Genomic DNA, 15,021 nt, shown 5'->3' with positions numbered 1-15,021 from the left:
CCTAGTCCGGACCCCGTCCGCCGCCGGGACCACACCGTCCCCGCAGCCCGCCCCTCTCCTCCCTCCCCAGTCGCCCCCTCTCCCGACGCCTGGCCGCCGCTGGCGGCGGCGCGCCCCGGGTCCCGGCCGCCGGCCTCGCACTCCTGCGCGCTGTCGCGGGGGGAGCGGGTGGCGTGTTGATCCGCCCCTGCCGGCCCCGCCGGACCGCCGGGCCGCGGACACACGCCCGGCAGGGAGGCGGCGGCGGCCCCTGCGCATTTGCTTCCCTCCATTTGGGGACTGGGAGGCGGCGGCGGCGGCAGTGGGTTTTGGGGAGGGGAAGGGTGTTCGGGGGGGGGTGGGCGAGAGCGGGAGGGGGCAGTCCTCGGGAGGAGGACGAGAAGGAAGCACCATGACGTCCATCCATTTCGTGGTTCACCCGCTGCCGGGCACCGAGGACCAGCTCAATGACAGGTAATAGGGCCGGCGGGCGGGCGGGCGGGGGGAAGGGCGCCTCCCCGCCCTCCCCTCCCCCACGGGGCCGCGCCGGGGCGGGCGCCCGTGTTTACGCGCCGGCCGGCCGGGTGGGGGGGGTCCTCACTGCCCCCGGCTAGGCCCCTTCCGGGGCAAACTTCTGGTCCCGGGGGTCCGGGGCCGCGGGGGGAGCGCGTTGTAGACGGTGCCCGCGATGTAGACGGGGAAGCGCGCTGCAACCTCCTCCTTCCCCCTGCACCCCCCACTCCAGTCTCCCTCCGAGGAGCCGCGCTGAACTCGGTGGAGATGGGGGGGAGATTCGGCTCCGGAGGGGGGGCGGGCTGTAATTACCGCCCGGCCCAGGCCCGAGGAATCCATATTAGTCAAAGTTGAATTGAGACAGACAATGCGGATGGGGGATGGTGGAGGTAAAAAGAGAGGGAAGAGGAGAAGCGGGGCGAGAGGCCCCGGGGTAGACCGGGCTCGCCCGGGCCCCCGGGAGCTGTGTCCGGTGGGGTGGTCTGGACCTGCCAAGCCTGGAGATCCCGGGGGATGGGGAGGCTGATTCCCGGCAGATCGCGTGGGGTGGGGGGAGGAAGCGCCATGATTATTGTTATTATTATTAAATTTGAGCTCCTGCAGTGAGGTTTGTCTGCCCGGGGAGTGGATGAATTCAGGCGGGGGTGGGGAAGTGGATTGGATTCCCTTTGCTCTCCTTCTTCCGAAACGGGGCTAGTGTGCTCCCTCTCCCAGCCCCTATGGTGCGAGCTTTTTTTGTTTCCTTTTTTATTCTAATGATAGTGTTTTCCTGAGTTGTAATTTGACAGCTGAAAACCGTGCGTAGAGTCAAAGGAAAACTCTTAGGTTTGCAGTTCGCAATGCTGCTTTCTTAACAAGCTGTAAATTTCTGGGATGGGTTTGCAGTGGGCGGAGGAGGAATTATGGTGTTGTGTTTTTTGTTTTTGTTTTTGTCGTCTTTAATAAGAAGGCTATTTTAGCTGTGGATTCCTCCCTTTGCCTCCACCGTTCCCTGCCAGTTTAGGGTATTGAATTGCAGGGCCGCATGCTCTCAGGGAACTAAGATAAAGCAGGAAAAGTTCCTTCACTGTTGCAAAACAGGGACTCGGAGAAGGTTGAGGGAGGCCTCCATTAAAGTAAGTCTTAGAATTTAGGACTCTGATCTAATGATGGTCTGAATATTTACGGGGCCAGAAAGTGGGGCATTTTAAGCCTCCTTCTCCCCCAGTGATATAGCTGCTTTCTATTTCTTTTGAGTATGAATGGCCATCTGGACCCAAGATAAGAAGTTAGATATGATTTTTACTAAGTGACCGGGTGACATAAGTTGCATGACGCCGTTTGTCATGCGCTTCCCGGAGGGAGGAAGAGGCCTAACTTGCTAAGATACTGGCCTGTGTCTCCCGAGTATCTAACCGCCTCAGGTGGGGCGAAAGCTGGCGGCTCAGGTTGTGGCACTGGGTTCTGATTTGTCCAATCTTTGCTGTAGCTATAGTGTATTTAACATGTTAGTGTTTGAACATTTTGCAATACTTTCTGAAAGTACTGAAATAAGTTTTGTCATATATTTTAACATTTTGTTATGTGATTTTTACTCTGATTTTTATTTCATTAGAGATGGAGATCTCTGAGACTTTGAAATAAGGTTATTTTTGTAAGTTTTAGAACCAGGCTCTTCTTGAGGATAGCTCTGCTGTCACTCATAGAACCGAGTTAGTAGTGCTTGTCCTGGAACGTGTCTTGTAACTTAGAAAACTGCACCAGGCAGGAGAGAGGTAGGCCACGTTTTCTGTATTAGTCCTATTTTATATATACCAAGAATTCTGACCAGCTTACTCAGTTGACTCTGTCTGCCAAAACCTATTTTGCCAGTTGTCTTGGGCACTCTGATTCATTTTTGAACATTCATTTTACTTCAGCTAGTCTGGGGAATTTACAAGTAATGGATCCTTTTTTAAGCTACCTTTTTTGTCATTCCTGATGTAAAGAAGTAATCAGTTTTGGTTTTGATTCCTGTAGTGTGAGTAGACAATATGAGGACTATTTAAAGCATCTTTGAGTTTTTATGAAACAGAAGTGGATTTGATTCATATTATAAAATGTGCACATCAGGGTGGCAGACATGTGAGAAGATAGAAAGCACTGAGGGTAAGATTTTGGGGACATAGAGTTGAGCGGGTAGAATGGTCTGTGGAGATCTGTGAGGACAGCATTTGAGACACCCATGCACCCTGTTCTGATGTAACTGACTCCCGGTGGAGCTGTTCTGTGTCTGCTCTTCAGAGGGAAAGATCCTCTTTGCAGACCTCCTTGCAGAGTTACCAGATCAAGCTTTTGCTGCAAAAATCTGTTTACAAAACAGACTGGCTTTCTAGAGCCTTTTAACTAGAACAAGAAGCCCAGAACATTTTCATCTTCAGATCAAAAACTTTTTACCAAGATGTAGTAAGTTTTGGTAATCAGAAAGAGTGTGCCACTATAGCTTGACTTTTATATGAAATATGTGTCTACATCAGGAATGAAATGATAAATGATTTTTGGGGGGATAAAAAAGGGTTTAAATAAGTGGACTTTATTCTTGCATGAAAAGCAGTAAGATTGGCCGGGCAGTATGGTACTGCAAATAAATTGGTGAGTCAAAGAAAATGGAGGGGACCCCAAAACATCGATATTTTCTTCTCCAAATAAGTTTTCATTTTGAAATAGCCATATCCTGTAAAAAGTCAGATATTTTGTTCAGTGTAATGATGTGATGTCTCTAATACCTCAAATATACTCAGTAGAGCAAAAGTTTATGTGATTTCTTTTTTCTTTGTGTTTTCAGACTTGCTAATTCTGTTAATAGTCTTTCTGTATTGGGTTAAAATTTTTAATCATTACATTGGGAGACCAAATAATAAATGCAGTTGGTGAATGTAGGTGGGGGTGGCTAGGGCAGAGGAGAGTAGTTCAGAGCCTAGGATGTTGGTTGTGGCTTCCCAGGATGATTACAAGGTCCCTAGTGCCCAGTGGCTGGCCCTATGCAAATATTCACTGTGGTGAATTGAAACCATCCTGCTCAGATACTTTAGTGACATTTTGATTTTCTTTCTAGTGAATTTCTTGAGTTAGTACTATGTTCCTGCTTGAATCATTCATTGTCTCAGAGAAACAGCAAAAGAACATCGAGAAAATGACTCTGAGGGAAGGGCTGGAAGTGCCTGCTAAGGTCTGGAAAGTGCCAAAGAAGTCACATAGACCAGTCTTTTCAGTAATGAGTTGAAAAAAACAGGCCCAGAGCTTTGTGGCATTCATCCAGGGGTACACAGTGAGCTACTGACAGATGAGGTCTACATCCCCCCCGCCCCACCCCTGCCCCCAGTCCAGGTCTCTTTCCACTGTTGCATGTGGCCAGTGTTCAGAGATATGGTCACATTTGAGGCAGCTCAGCCTTAGAGCAGCCACCTGTCTTAGGCTTAGAGTTTGGATTTCTCCTTCCCCTCACCTCCTCCTTCCACTTAGGCCTTTTGTCAGGGGGCTGACCCTCTTAACCGTTTCCTAGAACTGGCCTAGGGAGAGGCATTTTTAAAGTGATGTGGGTATGCCGTGACTTGTCCTTATCCTGAATTCTTTCTCACGATGCAGGTTGGTTAAAATAGGAACCAGTTCTCATTGTTTGTCTATGTGGAATTTTCCTGTGAGCTTTGCTTTTTGGCATTGTTGTGTGTTGTGCAATCAAACAGTCTGGGTTGAGATTGTCATATCAAAAGGGTTTTTCTCTGAGGAGCTTCCCCTTCAGGTACTGTGAGCTACCAGGTAAGATAATAGAGGAGTTAGAAATTTGGAATTCCTAAATCTGGATTTGTCTCAGTCCTGCTGCTTATTAACTATGTGCTGGTTGGCCAGTCATTTAACCACTTCGAGACTTACTCCCTGTTTCTCCTCCTGTCCCTCGTGCCCCCCCCAATCTCTAAGTCAGGCGTAGTACCCATCTCAAGGTTGGTAAGGAACAATTGAGATAGTGGGTAGGAAACACAAATATTGTAATGCGGGTAATGTGGAAAATATGAAGAGGTGGTTACTTTTAACTGCTTTTAAAATCAGAAGGCAAAAAATCAAAGAGATTGCTCTAGAAAATCCTTACCATTGAGTGCAGAATCCAGACTTCGCCTTAAATCAGTGGTTCTCAATTGGGTGCAGTTGTACCCCCCCACCCCCACTCTGGGTATATTTGGCAGTGTTTGGAGATCCTTTTTTTGCTTGTCACAGCTGGAGCCCTGCTGCTGGCCTCTAGTGGGTAAAGGCCTGGGAAGCTGTGGAATGCCCTACAGTGCACGCTATAGCTCCCACACGGAAGGCTTATCCTGTCCAAAATTCTGCTTGTGCTGGGGTTGACCAACTGTCCTAGCTAATCTTGGGTATAAACAGATGTAAAAATAAATGGAAATGACTTTTATGAAGAAAAAGTCCAGCAGTATAAGTTGTTAGTCTCATACTGTGACTACTTAAAATTAAAAAGTCAGTTCCTTGGCAACTCGAGCCACATCGTGAGTGCCCAGTGTAGCCCCAGGTAGTGAGTAGCACACAGGACAGTGTTGTAACTGAAGGTTCTGTTGGACGACAGTGCTGTAGAAAGTGCTTTTTTGCACGGGCCACGGCATTCTGGAAGTGGTTCTGATTTTTATGAGGAACTTTTGGGTTTTAAAGACTCTGGGATATCCTTGCCCTCTCAGTAGGCCCCTGAAAACATGCCAGGGATTGCATGGAGCTGAACAAAGGTTGTGGTGGGTAGATGTTCTAATAGTGGAAAGCTGCCTGAAATTTCAGTATGACACACCAAGCGCACACGTGTTGGTCTGTGTGGGATAGAGCATCACCTCAGCAGACCAGAGGGCAGTGGGGCAGATTACTGTGGTGGTTTTCCAGGCACAGTGCTGCTGCACTGTGGAAGGTACAGGCAAGTTTAACTGAAATGATTCAGTGAAGCTGATTGAGGAAAGCAAGCTTAAAGACAGGGTATGAAATAGCCAAATGAAAAATGAACATCAGAACACACAGGGACAGATCAAATCAAGAAATCGGGGACTACATTGTAGCTTTACGAGTAAATAGACACTTGTGAAAGAAATTACACAGTACACGGAAGTGCAGCTAGGAGTAAGGGGCTGAATTTTAAGGCAGAGAAGGATTTTTCCCTAGCAATTAGGAAGTGGTCTGTAAAGGCAAGTGGCATCACCGAAGGCGGCGTCAGATTGCACTGCGGTAGGGGCTCAGGGCCGGCTCAGTTGGTGGAGCGGGCGGCAGTTGATCTCTGGGTTAGAAGTTTGAGCCTCACGTTGGGTGTAGAGAGTACTTAAAAAAATAAAATCCTTAGGAAATAAGTGCACTTCAGGAGCTCCTGTGGGGTGTATTGAAGGAAGCCGTTTTATGTTGGGGGAGAATGTACTTACGTCTTCTTTCCTCCATTTTTATCGTATCACTTCTAATTAAAACAGACTTGGCTTGTGGTCTCTTTTTCTGTCATTTTGCTACCTTGGCATTCTGAGCCAATGAAAACAGCCTCTCCTGGCTCACGGTGATGATGAATTGTTGATTTATTATTATAGTTGATTTTTAGGTTTTACTCTGAGAATTGTTTTTAAACTTTTAATTATGGAGAGTTTCAAGCGTACACAGATGTGGAGTCAGTAGGGTGCTGAACACACAGGTACAACAATCGTCGCTTAATTGCAGCAGTCATCACATCGATGGCCAGTCTGGTTTCAACACTTTCCCTATCAGATAATTTAATCAATATATCTTCAGTATGCATCTCAATGATGAAGACTTAAAAAAAACCCAACCCACCTAAAATGGTTCCTTAATATCAAATTCAGTCTGTTTAGATTTTCCTGTTGTCAGATAAATGCTTATTTTTCATCAACAGTTTTACATGATAGAACTGATTGGGTTGTGACATGTTACAGAATTTGACTTTTTAGAGTAAGACAAAATTTGTTTGGATTGTAGCCTTAGAAGGAGGAATAGCATCACACTGGGATCTGAAAGCTCCTTGCATCTTGATGCTGTCCCTTGTTAACCTCCCGTGAGAGCATTGTGTTAGGAGTCCCTTGTAATGAGAGTAAGAAGGGATTCTTGAAACTGCAGGGTTTTCTGTAGGGCATGTTGAGGAATAGTAAGTCCTGTGAAAAGTTTGCACGATTCTTCTAATTTAGTGTACAGAAGTGAGACTATTAGTAAATTGAACTTGGCTATGAGACATTATTCTCTAATGAGATCATATTTCGTATTACTTTCTTGATAGAATCAGTGTTGTGGTCATAAATCTCTTGAAAATGAGAGATACGGTAAGTTCATTGGTAACTGTTTTGTGACATTCTCATTTTTGTCAGGATATTAAAGTTAAAATTTAATGTTATTCCATGTGTAAATAAGGCACAATTTTCTTATCTTTGTAGCAGGAGTAATGTTATTTGGTTTCTGATGGTATCATGTACCTTAATAAAATGTTTTCAACTTCTTTATTTTGTAAATCAGCTTTATTGAAGTATATTTGACAGTATAACTCACCAAAAATGTACAGTTTGAATTTTGACAAATGTATACAGCTGTGTATCCACCCCAGTCAAGAACATAGAACATTTCCATCACCCCAAAAACTTCACTGGTGCCCCTTTGCACTCTCAGTCCCTCTCTTGTCCCCGTCCCTGAAAACCACTGTTTTTTTTTGTCTCAGTAATTTTACCTTTAGAATTTTGTAGAAATGGAATCATGTTTCTGGTGTCTTCTACTTAGCTTATGTAGCATGTAGTAGTTTTTTTCTTTTTGTGTTAGTGATGGTATTTCATTGTCTGGATATGCCACAATTTCAGATCTGTTTTTTTGCCAATTTAAATTTGGGTTGCTTTCAGTTTCTGGATATTCCCTAGTTTTTACTTACTTGTTCTTAAAAATTGCTTGTTTTAAGAAACGTTCTTAAAAAAGATCTAGAAAATACAGAAGATCAATTTAAAAAGTTTAGTAGTGCTACCACTGTTAACATTTTGGTGGTTTTCTAGTCTATTTTTCTGTCCCTGGATAGTTTTGTTTGTTTTTATAATAGTTGTGATCATCCTGGGTATAATTTTATATCCTTGAAATTTTTCTTGACTTTAATATATTACAGTATTTTTCATACGAAAAGCTACTTTTAAGATATCTACATTTTCCTAACAGCAAATTTTTGTGTTAATTAAAAAAAATTGTATAGATAAAGCAATGTTATTTTAGAATCCATTAGTATTGATGGTAGTCTAGATTGCGTAGACAGGTAAGACTGCGTTCAGTGTAGGAAGCAGTGTGGACTGAATGACTGGATAGATTTTTATTTCCTTTTCCCATCAGTTCAGACTCCATTTTTTTGTGATTCAGAAGAAAAAGTGTTGTGAACCTACCATTTCAAGAAATTAGCTCCGCTCCAGCATGGATCTGCTATTTCAGAATTAGGTGACAAGGTGTTCCAGATATTTCTGTGAACTCCGATACTAGGTCTTCCTCGTGGCTGATCTGAAGGTCCAGAGATGGCCTTTCTGTGAGTGGTTTCCTTACCCTCTTAGGGGCAAATTCATAAGAGATTTTCTGTGACTGTCTGCTTGCTATGATGTGAGAAGTGGAAGGTGGCGGATGTCTTAAGCTTTAAGAAAAGGCCAGATTTGAGATTAGGGAGTTAATGTGAAGAAGAGACAGGGACACCTGGGTGGTTCAGATGTATCTGCCTTTGGCTCAGGTCAAGATCCCAGAGTCTGGGGATTGAGCCCCATATCCTGCTTCTTCCTTTGCCTCTCCCTCCTGCTTGTTGCACGTGTGCATACTCTCTTTCTTCTCTCTCTCTCTGACAAATGAATAAAATTTTTGAAAAAAAAAGAGCAATGTAGGGTTATTTTAATGTCTAAATGATGAAAGGGAAGGGGTATCAGGTTTTTGCAGTTCCACATCTATTTTCTTATATTGTAGGAATGACTTTGTTTCTTGTCCAGAAGTAATTTGAATTAGTCCGTTTATTGCTCTGTGTCATCATCTGCATATAGATGCTTTAAAAGAATCGCCAGTAAAATGATTTTTCTTAAATTGTGTGCATGTTTAGTTTAAACGTTCAATACTTTCAGCATCCTTTTCTCTCTAGTGGTGTTTAGCCATGGTCTTCCTCTCCTCTCAGAAATCCCTGGTTGTTTTCCCCGAGTGTGTTTTTCTTCTTGTCAGGTGTTCTGATGATTGTACGCAGGTGGAGAATAATTGAGGGAGAGTGAGTACTTTGCTTCTGTGTTCAGTGTGCTCTTTCCTTTTCTGGGGGGAGGTATATGAACTACTTTTTCTTTGCCTCTTGGAGTCCCAAGGAAGGGATAAACCCAAATTACTGTCACAGGTTCCTCCTCATTCACTCTGGTTTCTGTCACTTCAGAAGGGCTGCAGAACCAGGACCAGGTGTGTCTTCCATCGGGCAGCTTGGCAGCCCGTGGTCTGTAGGTCAGAGATGACCCGTGGGCTGATTTTGCCGGCGGCAGCTGCTCACCTTTCTGCCACTTGGGAGAGCTGGAAGCTTCTGAAGAAGGTGCACAACACCTGGATCCAGAGACAGGAGTCATAGGTGGTTAGCAGCCACCCCATGTCATTCCGGAATGTTTCTGTTTTCACAAAACTTTTGAGGGGAAGGGCATTTGGTCTTTTCTCTTTTCTCCTGACCATGGCCTTTTGATTCCTCAGAAGACTTTTGGAAATGGAAAAAGCTTTTTCAGCTTTCATGGGGATTTGATCATTCTTTGGTGAATTCTAGAACATTCTTGAGGGGTGATAGCATTGGGTTTTGGGCGTGGTATGTTTAAACCATTTTTTTTTTCTTTGAAATGGAGTTTCTCTGACAACACTGAAGTTTTATAAAGAGTAACAGAACCTCATCAAATTGTAGTAAAAACATTTTTTGTGGCTTTTCTGAGTAAGAGTTTCATTGATTTAAAGTAGTACTCATAGTGTCTAAATGGACCACCATCATCAGGAGCACAAAAGCTTAAGGGTTACTGGATAAAAGGCCCTTGTTCACATTTCTTTGTATTACAGTTAAAATAATTACCGACAGCAGATAGAGCTGTGCTTGTTAGGGCCTCACTACCCCTGGCCTTCCTCTCCCCATTAGACTAAGGGTTCTCTTGCTGTTGCTTGAGAATAGGATATTTTCCTGCTCCTTGAGGCTAATTTTTGTTTTTTCTACAAATGAAACTTTAAAAGTCTGAGTAAAGTTGCATAAATATGAGGTCCTTCCTAGAACTCTAAGACACCGAGAAAGGGTAGCTTTTTAACAACGCACGTCAGTACTCACAGGGTTCGGGTCCAGATGGGGGAGTGAAGCTCATTCCGACCACTAGCAGACTTTGAAATACTGGTGCAAGAGGTAGTCAAGTTTAGCCTGTGCAAATATTTGCCATGTGTTCCTAGCATAGAGTTGGAGAACTGTGTTAGATTAGTTTTCCTTATTCAGTAAATGTTTGTATGCTTTTCACCCTCAAACATTATGCTAACCCAGGAGTGGGTTTCACTTGTTGCACCAACTGATTCGCTTGTTACACCAACTTTTTTGGAACTTTGGGTTGAGAGGCAGTTGGAACATTTTCTGCCTCATTCATTGGTCAAGTTTGGAGAATAGGGATGTGAAAGAGTATTGGGCCCAGGGAGCGGCATCAGGTGGGTATGCCAGGTATTTTTTTTTCCCCCAACTGTTTACTTTGAAATAATTACAGATTCAGGTAGTTGTAAAAATAGTGCAGAGGGCGAGTGTCCCCAGAACCTGGCTCTTCTTGATTGTACCAAGTATTTTTGACATCCTTGCAGAGTGCTAGAGATTTAAAGGAGCATGTTCCCCCATATGTATTTTTGAAAATTGGTTATTTCTCTGCTAAGATAGCATAGATTAGAAGACACAAATTTAGAGAAAACTTGGTATTCTTAGACAAGTTTGAATTGTTGAGATATATTCTAGATAATGTTTAAGTTTTTAGTCATTTGGTCTTTGATGTGTTGGTGAGTGGATTATAAATTTGAGGAAGTCAGTGGTCAGGGATTTTTTTTTCCCCCTGACACTAATTGGCTATGTGACCATGAGTCAGTGATACAACTGTTACTTGTAAGTGAGTGAATTGGGCCAGATCGAGTAGGTTTTCTTTGCTCAGTTTCTGTGTTCTTAGGATATGCTAGGGAAACGGTTTTCTTATTGTAGAATAGTTCAGAGGGAGAAGGAACTGTGTCTACGGTTGTCTATGATTTCTTTCACTTTGAATGGAAAATGAACAAAGAAAGTGGGAGAACAAATTTTTACTCTTTCACTCAGTAAAAGTAACTATTCAGTAACTATTTTGCCAACTAAAGTATATACATTGGGATACAAAGATGATGGCCTCTGCCCTCACGGAGCATTCATTTTACAGGCAAGGCAAACATGTAATAGGGAGTTAAGTATAAGTACTAAGTGCTACTAGATAGTATAAATGACAGGGAAGATGGACCTGATGATGACACCTGGTGCTTACGAAGGGCTTTGAAGACAGGGTTGTAGGGTGTGGAGACTGGTTCATCCTCTTCCCTCTGTTCTCTTGGGCCTAATGACTTTTTTCTTGTAGGGGCATGGAAGGTACTGTCTGCAATCAGGGCTTCAGAACCAGGGGGTGATTTGGATAATCAGAGTTTTAACAGTAGTCTAGAACTCTTGTGCTGTGTGAGAGCAGTTTACATATGGACAGTGGTTTTTGTTTTTTGTTTGTTCCTTTGCTTTTTGTTTGCAAAAGATACTGCCCAGGGATGAGACAAGAATATAGGACTCCGCAAGGTGTGAAAACAGGTTGCTTCGTCCTGATGCTTAGACTGCCTTATTGTTGGGAGTTGGCAAGGAGGGGAGAAGGGGATACTTGAGCTTATATGGAGAGTCTGTGCTCCTTTCTGCTCACTCATGCTGCACAGGCTGGCATGAGTGACGGTGACTGACCTGAATACTACCAGGAGAGAGACCCTTAAGTGTGAGACTGTGTGTCCTCTGATTCCTTCACTGTTACTATTTTCATTTAAAATACTAATTTGAGGGGCACCTGGGTGGCTCAGTCGGTTACGCATCCTACTCTGGATTTTGGATCAGGACCTGGGGATTGTGAGATTGAGCTCTGCTCTGCATCTAGCTCTGCACTAGGCGTGGAGCCTCCTTGAGATTCTCTCTTTTCCGCTGCTCCTCCCTCCCCCCTTAAATAACATAAAATACTTAATTTTATATAGTACTCTGCCAGAAATATTTCAAGATTATGTTTATAGACATTTATGAGGTAGGACTGTTACAATGGATATAAAATTTCATATCAGATTTAAGACCCCAAGGTGAGATGACATAATCAGAAATGTTGGGGGGGGGGCAGCGACTGGCAGGCTCAGTCCATAGAACATCCAACTCTTGAGCATCCAGCTTTTGATCTCGGAGTCAAGAGTTCGAGCCCCAGGTTGGGTGTAGAGAGAGATTACTTAAATACATTTCTGAATTTAGGTGTATCTGCTTAATCCTTTAAGTTTTGTATTAAGTTTTTATCTGTCTTTGGGTTTGTTTTATGATACTGATGTTCATTATCAAGTATTAAAATTCCTACAGAATTTCAGTGTGTTACTGTGGATCTGTTAAGATTTTATGTACCATGGCTGGGTCCTGATTTTGAAGAGCCGTGTGAACTGAAAAGCCACTGGACTCCTTATCAGGAGGCTTGGTTCTTTTGCTAACTAGTGTAGTCTTGGCCAAGTCATTTCCCTGCAGTGAGTCTTGGTTTACTCATTTATAAGATGGGTAGTTGTGTTTGATGTCTGAAAGTTCATTTCAGCTTGGAATCTGTGTGACTGTAGGGCTGTATGTATTGTTTTATGAGCTGTAGTTGATGTATGTTTCTCAGCTTTGCCCCTAAGATTTAATATTTATTTCCTGCGTTAGACATGCTCTTCTTCCTTTTAGTACTCATTCTAATAGGTGTGTAAAAGCAGTGGACATTCTAAATTCTTCACCACCTTGTTGGGTTAAGTGGAGGGGAGCTCCTTTTTTTTAAGATTTTTTATTTATTTATTTGACCGACACAGATCACAAGTAGGCAAAGAGGCAGGCAGAGAGAGAGAGAGAGAGAGAGAGAGAGAGAGAGGAGGAAGCAGGCTCCCCGCTTAAGCAGAGAGCCCGATGCGGGACTCGATCCCAGGACCCTGAGATCGTGACCTGAGCTGAAGGCGGAGGCCCCAACCCACTGAGCCACCCAGGCGCCCTGGAGGGGAGCTCTTAAAAGCCATCCCAACTCTTCTGTATCTTTTTAAAATATTTTAAACTTTGAGAGATGATGTATTTAACTTGACATGAATGAATTCAGTGCAGTTATATTATCTCTTAATTATATTTTCTTTATAAACTTAATGGTGAAGTTTCCGTGTAGCAAAAGCTCATTTGAAGTAAGGTGTGATAAAGCAAAAGCACATTGACAGTGTGACACCTCTTGGGACTGGGAATGTTTGTTCCCTTTGATTTCCAATGAGTTGAGACCACTGTTCTTTTTGAAAGGCTATTTAGTAGGTCCCAGTAGTGTCAGGTGCTCAACAGGACTTTGTTCAGTTTTCTAGGATATCTGTTATTATTCCGGATTTTAGTTTGTACTAGCTGACGTTAGTTTTTAACTTGAGTAGCCTGCATGTCTACTTGACATTGACTGCAGAGTCATTTTTGAGATGTTCAAAGTTTTACACCAAGGAAGATTTTAGGGCTTTCATATTTTACAGCTGAGGAAATTGAGGGCAAGAGGGCCCAAGTGATTAGTAAAGTGGCAAAGACTAGACTCTACACTAACTCAGTTTTTTAAAAAAGTTTATTTATTTGAGAGAGAGAGCGAGAGAGAACGAGCGTGCACACAAGGAGGAGGGAGCTGTGGAGGGATAAGCAGACTCCTGGCTGAGCAGGGAGCCTGTCACGGGGTTTGATCCCAGGACCCTGGTGTATCATGACCTGAGCCGAAGGCAGACACTTAACTGACTGAGCCAACTAGGCACTCCTGCACTAACTTGGCTTTTTTTTCTTTTCCTTTTCTTTTTGGAATGGGCATGGGAAGTTACTTGTTTTTTTGTTACATATTTATTATTATATATAAATACAATTAAATAATGATACACACACTTTGTGTACACACCTGCCATTAAAACAGCAAATTTGGAGGGGGCTTCTGCTACACATCAGTTCTAGTCTTGGGTGTGTGGTGGTGGAGCTTAGTTGGGGAAGACAGGCCAGTAAGGGGGTGGTGAAAGAAGTTGGGGATTCTTCACCAGAGGCCCATAGCCTGGTCTTGTGAGGAAGGAAAGCTTCCCAGAACGGTCAAAAGGAGGATTGGGATTTTGAGTAGAAGGTAGGCTGAGAGGACCATGCCAGAGGTGGGGTGCAGGGAAGGACGTTGAAGACGGGAAGAGATTTTTATAGGCAGAAGGAACTGCATGTGTAAAGACGCGAAGGTGGGAGGGGGCAGTACAGATGAGGAACTATTTAAGAAGCCCAGAATGCTTAGAGCAGTGAGCACATAGGGTTTCAGATCAGTTGAATAGTCTTGTAGAAAGGAATACAGTGTTAACTGTCTTCAAAAATGGGCTTGGTATTATCATGAAAAATAAAGCTGATGTGCTAGGTTATGTATTTTGGCTATAACTGATTAATTTACTAGGTTAGACTTAGCAACTGCACCAGTGCAGTAAAGGGTGTGAATTCCCTCCCAGTTTAGGACAGTTGCTTGATTTCATGGCTACAAATGGCATCCTTTACTTCCATCCAGCCTCGTTGTTGGAATTTCCTATTGTTAATGAAGATGAACCAGCATGGATGGGTGGTTCAGTTCAGATGCTTCACTGCTGTTGGGAAGACACTACAGATTCTACAGAGGAGCCACTAATGTCACTGAGATGAATAATAATGTATTTGTCTAAGAGAGAAAATAGTCTACGATCTTAACCATGTTAAGGACAAAAGTTTCATAAGAAGTGCTTGAGGAAAATGCACTTGTCTCTGGGTTATGGGTGAATTACTTTTGATGTCTCAATGTGTTTTCGCATTTTATATGCTTCTGTTTGAGTATGGATGTGTTTTTTTAAATAATAGATACAATAAATCCGTAACAAAGTGTTTTAGTTTAGCTAGCCCTTCACATGTACTGTTCACATATATACTAACTACTATACCTCAGGTACTGGGAATGCAGAGACCACACACAATAAGCCTGTCTTCAAAGAGGGCACCTCTCAGCATTCCCATGAAACATGAAAAGCATTGAATAAAGAACATTTAATATCATTAAAATTTTTTTCCCTAGAAACCTTTTTTATGAAATATTCTTTGTGTAAGACTGAGGGGTGGTTCTATAAATACATTTATTATTTCAAAAAATTTATTTTGAGCTTTGATGTTGAACAAAGTCCTAAATTAGGATTAGATATTTGGGCATAATTTTTGATTTGAGCTTATGGAAATTGGTTCACAGCCTGCCCCCAAAGGAATGGTGTGTAATGAAA

At 43.1% G+C, this 15,021-nt stretch overlaps 1 protein-coding gene across 1 annotated transcript in view; it reads left to right on the top strand.

The window, feature by feature from the left end:
• Positions 1 to 293: 293 nt before the first annotated feature.
• Positions 294 to 15,021, top strand: part of UBR5 (ubiquitin protein ligase E3 component n-recognin 5) — a 137,220-nt gene continuing 122,492 nt past the window's right edge. Inside the window, 1 exon segment of the mRNA XM_032316474.1 lies at positions 294 to 453. Within this exon segment, the coding sequence (XP_032172365.1) occupies positions 392 to 453 (62 nt within the window). The 5' untranslated portion in view covers positions 294 to 391.

Source organism: Mustela erminea, chromosome 16 (genome assembly GCF_009829155.1).
Source record: "Mustela erminea isolate mMusErm1 chromosome 16, mMusErm1.Pri, whole genome shotgun sequence".
In the NCBI taxonomy this organism is placed as follows: Eukaryota; Metazoa; Chordata; class Mammalia; order Carnivora; family Mustelidae; genus Mustela; species Mustela erminea.
Note: the sequence above shows the minus strand (reverse complement) of the source record. Positions and strands in the feature narration are given on the sequence as shown.